This window comes from Mauremys mutica, chromosome 6 (genome assembly GCF_020497125.1).
Source record: "Mauremys mutica isolate MM-2020 ecotype Southern chromosome 6, ASM2049712v1, whole genome shotgun sequence".
Lineage (NCBI taxonomy): Eukaryota > Metazoa > Chordata > Testudines > Geoemydidae > Mauremys > Mauremys mutica.
In genome coordinates, this window is record NC_059077.1 from 94,903,039 (window position 1) to 94,913,740 (window position 10,702).

Genomic DNA, 10,702 nt, shown 5'->3' on the forward strand with positions numbered 1-10,702 from the left:
TGAAGGGATAAGAATTAAAAGAGTTAAAAGGCATAAAAATAATTAGTACAGCAGGGCACTCCCTTTCTGGCTCTGCTATAGAATCTGAGATGGGATATGCCATCTAACCTCAATGGGGAGAAGAGGATATTGTATGTGATCCTTGGGTCTGCATTATTTCCTCTGCAGATACAACTTGTGTAGAAGTGTGTCCTGATGGATATTATGTTGACAGTGATGAGGGACGATGTTTCACATGCCACAGCACCTGTGAGACTTGCTATGGAAAACACAACACGCAGTGCCATACCTGCAGATCGGGCTGGTACAAACAAGGAAAGGGATGTGTACAAGTATGCACAGTTGGGTAAGGCTCCAGGATGGATAGCTAAAACCTACATTGGACAGAGAGCTTTGCTAAACATGTAGCCTTCAATTCTGCTTTTTTTAGATGAAAGTTTATCATGTTATTTCTCTACATTAAGGTTGCTCTCTAGGGACAATTTAGGATTTCCCCAGCAAGGAAATATGCTGGAGCAAGATCTCTTGAGTCCTAGTCCACAGGTGCATCTGCTTACTTCATGACTGTATTTGCCCCACTATTTTAGAAAGTGCTGCTCTTTAGCTAAACTTAGAGGCCAAATGGCACGTGTGCATTATAGGGAACACCCTACATCCATTAAGAGTGCAGTTTTGAAAAGAAAAGAGTAATCAAGAATTAAATCTTTGCAATAGCTGAGAGGAGTGGATCTTTTCTGACCATGTAAATGTTTTCATACCTTCACCTCTTCTAAAACGTCTTTCAGATATTATGCAAACAATTCCACTGGATTGTGCGAGAGATGCCAGAAGAGCTGTAAAGAGTGTTTGGGACCTCAGCCCACAGACTGTCTGTCCTGTGATACATATTTCTTCCTGCTTCGCTCCAAGAATGAATGTCTCCCCTCTTGCCCTGAATATTATTACGAGGATCGTGATACAAACATCTGTGAAAGATGCCACCCTACTTGCAGTTCCTGCGAAGGTAAGATCCTATATTATGTGCTTCTCTGCCACAAGAGCTTTAAAACATGATCTACATCTTCTCTCTCCAACTCTCTCTGCTCAGGTTTTTGGTAACACTGTGCAGTAGGTAACTTACATGTTATGCAAACATGTTCATTTATGAGAGTTGAACAGTTTTCTAATGATTCTGTACTTGCTTCGCCAAAAGTATGACCAGACAGATTTTAGAAGTCTGTTGGCTGTAATTGTGCTGTAAAACAAGCTCATTGCTGGACTCAGCACTTACTCCACTGTAGTCCCATTTAAATCAATGGGGCTACTCACAAAATGAGATACTACTCAAGCTCAGTAAGAGGATAAGAAACTAAGGGGCTAAATTCTGATTCCCTTATTCACATTGAGTACTGCCTTACTTTGTGACTAGTGACAGTCCCATTGAATGCACTTGCCCGTCTGAGTCAGGGTTTCAGAATCTGGGTTCCAAGTTCTCAGAGATGAATGATTCTCAAAGAAAGGGGCAGAAAATCGACAACTAATGAAACAAATCAAACTAAAAGCACAGAGTTTAGGGTTCAAGGGTAGTAGGACAAAATGTGTTTTGAAATACAGTCAAATATTTTTTGAAGTTCACCTTGAGGCACCATCCATTTTGTACTAATGCCATTCTATTCCAACCCGGTGCTTATTTATTTATTTTCAAAAAATATTATCCTGTATCCAATTTTGAGCTGGGCAGCATTATTCTTCTTGGACTTAGATGGTTTCCTTGTTTCTCTGAATGACATCAAATGATGGCTACCAGGTGCTATTCTGTAGCTCAGAATGTACTATATAAAGGTTTGCATTGAAGAAAGCAGATGGTTAATTGCAACATAATAATAAGTGAAAGCAACCCTAGAATGAAATGTCCCATTTGATATCTATTAAAATATAGTTATACAGGCAAATTATTGCAATCAACAGCAATATTTTTTGCTTGGATTTGGAATCAGAAATATTGTTATAATTTACAATCTGCCTCCTACACATGATTTTGTGTTTGTTTTGCCATTAATACTACTGGGCACATTTTCCACCATAGTTACAAAACCGGAGAGATTGAATATGAGCGAGCCCACTGGTTAATAATAATCCTCCTAAACAAAAAGTATATGGCCTGTGAGTAACTGTTGTCACAGTGCGGTGCTGCCCCAGCAGCACTGGGGAGGAACTATGGTTGGAGAATCATGGTTCTTCTCCTGCTCCCCACTTGCTAGAGGGGGGAAATAATTTATTCCAGCCTGGAAAACTGTGAAGCTCTATTGACTGGCACTTTGAGGGGGAAGAGCCATGGCTCTACCCAGATCCCTCCCTACTTTCCCCTCCATTCACACACTTACTGAGCTGGAGCAACAGCACAGCCCCTTTCTTGCACATGGAACCCAGCGCTGTGATCTAGATAACCCTAATCCAGCAGCACCGGAAGAGGGGGCTATATGGCCATGTTAGGCCAAGTGACAATTTAGCCCTTACTAGTTGAAACAATGCTACTAATTTCACTCCTTTATCCACTTCTTCCATTCCTATTTTCTTCTTTTCTCACACAGCCATGGAAATGGGGGCGAGGGGAATGGTTTGAAGTCTGATTGGACAGCCCCATTTTCACGTTAATCATGTCAAACCATCCACTTCAATATGCCACACAAGATGTACATGTAACATTTGTATTTGTCTATGAAACTGTTTGTGGTACAAACCAAGCACACAAAGTGTTCTGTTAGTGCTTGTCGAAGAAAGCAAAACATTATAACATCCATCAAATCATCTGAATCACTAATAGGAAAATGTCTCACGCTCGTTTTGCCATATCCGGTAATATTTTTTTGTAGTGTTGTCATAGCCATGTCAGTCCCAGGATATGAGAGAGACAAGATAAGTGAGGTAATATCTTTTACTGGACCAACTTTTCTGTTGGTGAAAGAGACAAGCTTTCGAGTTACACAGAGCTCGTCTTCAATAAAACATAGACCTTCACACACACACACACACACACACACACCGCTTGTCTCGCACAGTAATCTTTTAGCATTTAATGAACTTAAAAATATACATTGAAAATATTTTTGAGCACCCAAAATTCTAATAGCACAAGGGGTTTTTTTTTCTTAATTTATCGGCTCAGGCACTTTTCAAATAGACTTCTTAATGCTAGGCATGTTCAGTACTGATACTTGATGACAACAAATGCCCTGTGCCATTGGTGGGAGCAGATTAGCATAGTTTCCAGAGGAAGATGGTAACTTTTCATATTCCAATATTAAACTGTTGCTTTATTTTCCTTTAAAGGGAAGGGAGCTCTCAGCTGTACGTCCTGTGTGTGGAGTTACCATCTAGCAGGTGGAATCTGCTACTCTGAATGCTTTGCAGGAGAATACAAAGTCCCAGAGGTACTATCTATACACAAGCATCTTCTCTAGGAAATATTTACATAATAATGGACTTGAAAACCCAAAGGAGAAAAGCAGAGCAAACAGTCTTTGATGTTGCAGAATTCAAAAGTTACTTTTATTCCCCTCTTGGTAGAGAAGACATGGCTCCAAATGCTTCTCTGAAATGAATGGAATTCCATCCTTGTAAAACAGGATTAAGTCAGTCTACAATCAGGGCCTGAGTATGTGCAAAACAGAGGGTATCAAATGAGAGATGACCCCTATAATGGCGGATAGTTGAGATGTGTGGGAATGGGTGCTAGGCATTAGAACGGGCATTTCCTTACCTCACTTCCAAAGGATTCCAGAGGTGACTGATTTAATTCACATTTTCTTTTTTGTTTTATCTTTTCCCAGTTGTTCTACACACCTCAATTATCATAGCAGTATTACTGAGCAGTTTCCTTCAAGGCTGTGTGATTATTATTAATAATAATTATTATTAATTATGTGTATTGTGGTAGAGCCTAGGAGCCCCATAGACCCGGGTCCCATTGTGCTAGGCACTGTACAAATACAGAACAAAGACGGTCCCTGCCCCATGAAACTTACATTCTAAGTAAGTTTCAGAGCTATGCTATGACTGAGTCTGATCTGTGTGTAACTGACTGCCTCCGATGAGGTGCTGGCTAATGCCTTCAGCTGCCAAGGGCATTCAGCACTTCACAGGATCTGTCCCCCATGAGCCAGCAGATGGTAAGAAAGAGGGATAAAAGGGAAAATACTCGTTTTCTCCAGTCATTGTAACACCAGCCATAGGGACCCAGCTCAGAATCATTTGCCATGTCAATGAAATGAGCTAGGCCATGTGGTTATTTGCTGATTGTCACATTTAAAGTAACTATTAAGGGAATTGAGCTGCATTAGGCTTCAAGAATGGAGGCTTACATTTTAAAAATACTCCAGAGTTTGACATTACTGTGGGCCTCGTTTTCAGTGTCATTTTTGTTACTGCTGATGACAGAACAGATTATAGAGATGTGTGCCGCTCACCAAAAAACCATATGGAAGCCACTGTGGCTTCCATGTGTTACAGCTCCTGCTCTGTGTCAATTCACAGAGGATATGAATTGTTATAGCTCCCAATTACAGTGCCGTGGCTCTTTAGCTCAAGATGTAGTAGCTCATGCTTTTAGTTCTGGAGGTTCCCCATTCATTCCTTGGCGTATCAGCCAAGATGGTGGCCATCACCTAAACCAGAGGTGGGCAAACTAAGGCCCAGGGGCTGCATCCAATCCTTCAGACATTTTAATTTGGCCCTCAAGCTCCCGCCAGGGAGCAGGGTCTGGCGCTTGCCCCACTCTGGCACTCCAGTTGGGGAGCGGGGTTGGGGACTTGCCCTGCTCCTTGCATACTGTGGCTCCATGCGGCTCCCGGAAGCAGTGGCATGACACCCCTCTGGCTCCTACAAGTAGGGGCACCCAAGGGAGGCTTGGCACGCTGCCTCCACTCCAAGTGCCACCCTCGCAGTTCCCATTGGCTGGGAACCACAGCCAATGGGAGCTGCAGGGGTGGCGTCTGTGGACAGGGCAGCGTGCAGATGCCTGGCTGCACCTCAGTGTAGGAGCCAAAGGTGGGACATGCCACTGCTTCTGGGAGCTGCTTGAGGTAAGCACTGCCTGGAGCCTGCACCTGTGACCCCCTTCCACACCCCAATACCCTGCTCCAGCCCATATCCCCCACCCGCCCTCCAAACCCCTTGATCCCAGCCCGGAGCACCCTCCTGCACCCCAAACCCTCATCCCCAGCCCCACCCCAGAGCCCACACTCCTAGCCAAAGCCCTCACCCCCCCACACACACCCCAACTGCCTGCCCCAGCCTGGAGCCCTCTCCCACCACTGAACTCCTCATTTCTGGACCCACCGCAGAGCCCTCACCCCATCCTGCACCCAACCCCCAATTTCATGAGCATTCATGGCCCACCCTACAATTTCCATACCCAGATGTGGCCCTCAGGCCAAAAAGTTTGCCCACCCCTGACCTAAACACTATGATTAAATCCTTGTCCCAACAAATTTTGCTATTGATGTCCAAGGGACCAGAATCTGTCCCCTTAGATAGAGTACAACAGCATAGGATTGCCATCTCCGTGCTGAAATAGAAAAGGAAAGCAAATGTGGTTTGATTGTGTTCTGTATCCCCAGAGAGACCAAGCAGAATGTGAAAAATGCCATGATACCTGCATAGAGTGTAAAGGGCCTGGACCCCTCAACTGCACTGTGTGTCCAGCTAACATGAAACTCTACCTAGACGAGGGCCGCTGTGTGCAGTGCTGTGGTGGCTCTAATCTCACAAAAACTCAGGAGTGCTGCGACTGCAGTGAAACACAAGGTAGGACTGAGATGAAGAGAAATGTTGATATTTAATGACCCTGTGGTCTGTTGGGTGTTTGTTTTGTTTCTTAAACTGATTTTCTTCTGAGCTGCAGAATTATCATTGCAGGACTTTGCTGCATACAAATGCATTTCTAATACACCATCGCCAGAATAACTAGATACTCTCACTTACTGCTGCTATTTTAAAGGGTCAGATCCCAGCAGACAGCTTCCAAGTCTTCTCAGAGTGTTTCATGATCTGGTTGAATGGGAAATGCTTGTGTAAGTAGGTGGCAAATTGAGGCATGCATTTTAAATTCAAGTCAAACTCATCTCTGGTGTAACTCCATTGTAGCTACTTTGAGTAGCTACAATGCTTTACTCCAGAGGTAAATTCAGTCCAACACATTTAAATTGTTAGTGGGTTTAAATGTTCTATTAGACAGAATACATAAACTTTCACCTAAAACAAAGTCCCCACTTTAAGTATGTCATGTTATTCACATTTTTTTGGTTACCTTTAACTTGCAGATGAGTGTGTATTACAGACCATTCTGAACCTACCAACTCAAAGCAAAGGGAAAACTGCTTTGTTTGTTGCTACCTCCATTTTGCTGATCCTCTGCATTGGAGCCATTGTATTCATCTGGAGAAGATCACGAGCCAAAGCCCAGACATTAAACAAAGGTGGGTACCAGAAGCTGACAGATCATTCAAAACCCTTCCCTTCTTACAAGAGCAACTACCATGAGAGCACCAGCTATCAAGATGATCAAGTGATTGAGTATAAAGACTGGGATAAAGAAGATGAAGAAGATGACGATGATGATATTGTATATATGAGCCAGGATGGCACAGTCTATCGTAAATTTAAATATGGACTTCTGGAGGATGAGGAGGAAGATGAACTGGAATATGATGATGAAAGTTATTCATTTAGATAATTTTTTATTAATTTGTGTATTTTTCCTCTTTGCTGCCTTTCTCATTACATTAAATCAATTTAGTTAGGTTATAGGGGATATAAAATATTTTTTTCTCTGCATGACGGGGCTCAAGCAGAAATTTATGTTCGTGGTAATTCTAAGAAAAAGGGATTTTTAGCTATACATATTGTGAAAGCAGAGTTGTTTCTAAACTTTTGTTTCCAAAACATTTTATAAATCCTTGATGGGTCTTTCAAGAAGCAGCACTCAAGAAATGGGTTGGCTAAAAGATTCTTTTTCTGTATACTCATGTGTGGAAATAAAATATTTTCTAGTATGTATCTGTAAGTGCATAGGTATATAAAACAGACACATGTATCCAACTAGCACTTGCCAATCACTTTTAAAAATATACTGATATAAACAAGACAGGCATATTTATCTACATGATAGATGTCCCTGGGATAGGATGTCACTTAATTGTTTATTTCTGTGTGATTAAAGTTTGTACTATAGTTCACATTATAATGTGATTTTGCATATTTTACTCTCTTTTCCTTTCATGGTATTATCCAAAGCACTGGTATGCCCCAAAATATGACACATTTCTATAACCTTTAAGTGCATTTCCTCAAAGATTTAATATCTCTGACATTCAGTTTTAGATAAAATTTGAGGTCACTCTGACCCTATTCCAAGTAGAATGTATTGTTGTAGCCATGGCTTGAATGAAAAGAGATAAAATATATCTGAAATTAACTCCTGATTCATTTTTATCTTAGTGAGTATGCATTTTAAGCAATGTTTCATTTTGTACAGACTTATTTGGATTTAGTACAAAGGAGTGCTTAGTCTAGAAATATGTACATGGAAAAATCTCGAGATTACAGAACTGTCACAGAACAGACATGAAACAAAAGATTTATTAATCCTACTTTTCATATCTATCACAAATGGCTTTGGATGTTCAGATAATAGGAAAGGGAGTAATCAACACTGCACTGAAAAATGTAAAATGAAACAATGGACAACAACGATTTTTTTCATCCTTATAGATTGTATAATTTATTGCATTATATGAGAAGATGCTAAACCTGGTTCCTTTGTTGTGAAAGAATAAACTGAATCTTTGTACAAAAGCATGCTGAGAAGGCTGTTTGTTATTCACTAGTAATATGGCCTTTTGGCTAGAACTGTGGACACTAGGCCTTAGGAGACCTGCATTCAGTGCTGTACTCTGCTACAAAGTTCCTATGGGATTGTGGGCAAATCACTTACTTTCTCAGTCTCAGCTCCCCATCTGTAAATCAGGGCTAATACTTCTGTATCACATGGGATTGTTAATTCATTAATGTTTGTGAGGAACTCGCATACTATGGTAAGGGATGCTATATAAAAACCTAGGAAATGCATTTAAGAGTCCTTGTCTCCTTACAATACACGATTGGTGTGTACACTTAGAGTATTTTTGGTTAACACTGATCAGAGAGCTTTAGAAATACTTGTGATGACCTGAAGGAAGCTGACTTTCCGTGTATTTCCAATATTCTTACTACTATCATTTATTGGCTGGTTAAAGAAATGCCTCTAGAGCTCCCATTTTGCTCCCCTGGGATGCATTCATGTATTTTAAATTTTCTCTGGGCCACTAGGTGTGTAGACCCAATGGATTACAATTACCATAGATCTCCCCTACAGGAGGAATTTAGAGCCAAGTGAAATGTACCCACCTAACTCAGAATAGGGAACACCTGCCTTTCCCCTATTTATGCATGTCTGATGCTACATAGACGCCATATAAAATGCGCCATGGAACACTTTACATAAGTACTATCACCTACATGTTATGTCTAGCAACCACAGTTAAAAGTTTGATTTAGGTAGTATATTAAATTCTGGCTGAAGTTAGGATTGTCAAATCAAACAGCCCCATTCACTTTATTAAAGGGAAAAAATCATTAGTTCAGGTTTCTTTCCTACTTCCACCATTTCCCACCCTCACCAAAACCAGTCCAATGCCCACTGAAGTCAACGGCAATCTTGGACTGGGTTCTAATTATTTAAATCCTCATTGTCAAAGTGGGGTGTTGGAGATGCACATGCTGATTACACATCTGAATTTGTAATACAAAAGTGGGCTGTTGTCTATGTATCTATTGTCCCCTGCTTTGAAAATTTGGCCATCAGCCCTTTTCATTACAAACCCTTACTTGCAGACCAGGGGAAGGGTTAAAACCATTTAACATATTGCCCAACATAAATCAATGATCTATAATTATAGGAAAAGATGTAACAATAAGGTGCTTTGAAAATAAAGATTTGACAAATCACTTTAAGTAAGAGCTCATTCTTGGTAAAACTTCTCAAAACAAAAGAAAGGCTAGAATAAGAAAAACAGTGAAAACATTATATTTGAAAGGCCATACTGAGAAAAACAACTATTCTGTTTCCTGTTCACACCCTCTCATTTAACAATACCCTTATTTTAGTAGTGGTTTGTATAAATTGGCTGTAAGAATATGCTTTAACCTGAAACTGCCCTTATCAAATTTCAAAGGCTTATTTTAAGCAGTCCCTAGTACGCTTAAAATTGCTGTAAAAAATACATATGAACTGAGCAGCCTATAGGCTTTCAGTTCCAGCATGAAAGGCTGGTGTGTTCAAAACTACCCAAATGACAAACTAATGGAAATGTCTTGCACAATATTCCTTTTTGAACTCCTGTAACTTAAAAAAGGGATTTGTTTTAAAGTAAAAATATGCAACTCACTGGTCCATTAGGTAGGACCATATTTTTGAATAGATATAAAAATCACAGTGGTTTTAGTACACCTCTGAGAACCAAAAACCTTTGAGTTCTACTTTCGGTTCTAGTCTGCACTGTTTCTGTGGCTTTGGGCTTGTCACTTATCCCAGAGCCTCAAAGATACTTATGTGCCTAACTCCAATGGGATATAGTTAGGCACCTAATTCTAAAAAGAGTCTGCTCTGTAAGCACAATGTAGAGGTTGAGGGCCAGATCCTCAAAGGTATTTAGGCACCTAACTCCCATTGGAGGTACAGATCTGCCTAATCTTTAGGTGCCTAAATATACCCCATTGGAATTAGGCACCTAAATACCTTTGAAAAATCTAGGCCTTAACCTCTACATTGTGCTTAGGGCACAGATCTGCCTAGTGTTTGGCTTTTGCCCTTCTGCATCCAGCTTGACTTGCCACCTATGGCTCTCTGGCTACCAAAATTTTTAATCTGTATCTTGACTGCCATGGAGATCCATTCTTCCAGCTGCTGCAAGGCAGGAAAGAAGGCATAAAAAGCAGCATGAAGAGCTGCTTACAGTTACTATGAGACTGGAGCTACAGAAGCAGAGCTGGGCCAGGCCTGGCCAGCAGAGAAGCAGCAAGAGGCGCCTTCCCCCTTTCCACAAGAGCAGTGCTTTTGGTTTAAAGAGGTGAGACAGGCTGCTGTGAGGAGAGGCTGAGTTCTAAGAGCTCCTGGAAGAAGATACTGATTTTGTGTTGGGTGAGTGAGATGGAAGAAATGAATTATGTTTTACAAGGTGGGAGAGAATTGATTTTGTGGAGGGGGACTGGTTTTGTTGAGGAGGGAATTGATTGTAAGGGGTGAATTCTTGATAAATGGTGTCAACAGGAGCTTGAGGGGAGGAAGTTTTGTAGTGGGGTGAGGGGGGTGTTTTGCAACAGGATGCTGATCACCACAGCCATGTTTTGGTTTATTAGTTCTAAATTTCAGATTAACCCCTTTGAACGTTATTTTAAAAAAAAAATCAAAACTAGATGGTAAATGTGGCAGACACTAAAAAGCATCACTGAAAGTCAAGGATAGTCTCTGCTTTTAAAAGGGCTCTCTATCTATCTATCAATAGAACCTACAGTCCCTAGATGAGAGATCAGGGTACTATTGTAGTAGGCAATGATTTAAAAAAAAATTAAAATAAAGGATTAACTATTGATATTATCTAGCAATCTGGAGAAAAAAATGTTGTAA

The 10,702-nt window shown here is 40.8% G+C and overlaps 1 protein-coding gene across 1 annotated transcript in view; it reads left to right on the top strand.

Annotated features, from left to right (window-relative positions):
- PCSK5 (proprotein convertase subtilisin/kexin type 5) overlaps positions 1-7,823 on the top strand; it is a 283,839-nt gene extending 276,016 nt beyond the window's left edge. The window contains exons 33-37 of the mRNA XM_045020518.1: positions 169-346; positions 786-1,003; positions 3,310-3,410; positions 5,598-5,784; positions 6,300-7,823. Of these exons, the coding sequence (XP_044876453.1) occupies positions 169-346; positions 786-1,003; positions 3,310-3,410; positions 5,598-5,784; positions 6,300-6,712 (1,097 nt within the window). The 3' untranslated portion in view covers positions 6,713-7,823. The remainder of the gene's footprint in view (positions 1-168; positions 347-785; positions 1,004-3,309; positions 3,411-5,597; positions 5,785-6,299) is intronic.
- The last annotated feature ends 2,879 nt before the right edge of the window (positions 7,824-10,702 follow it).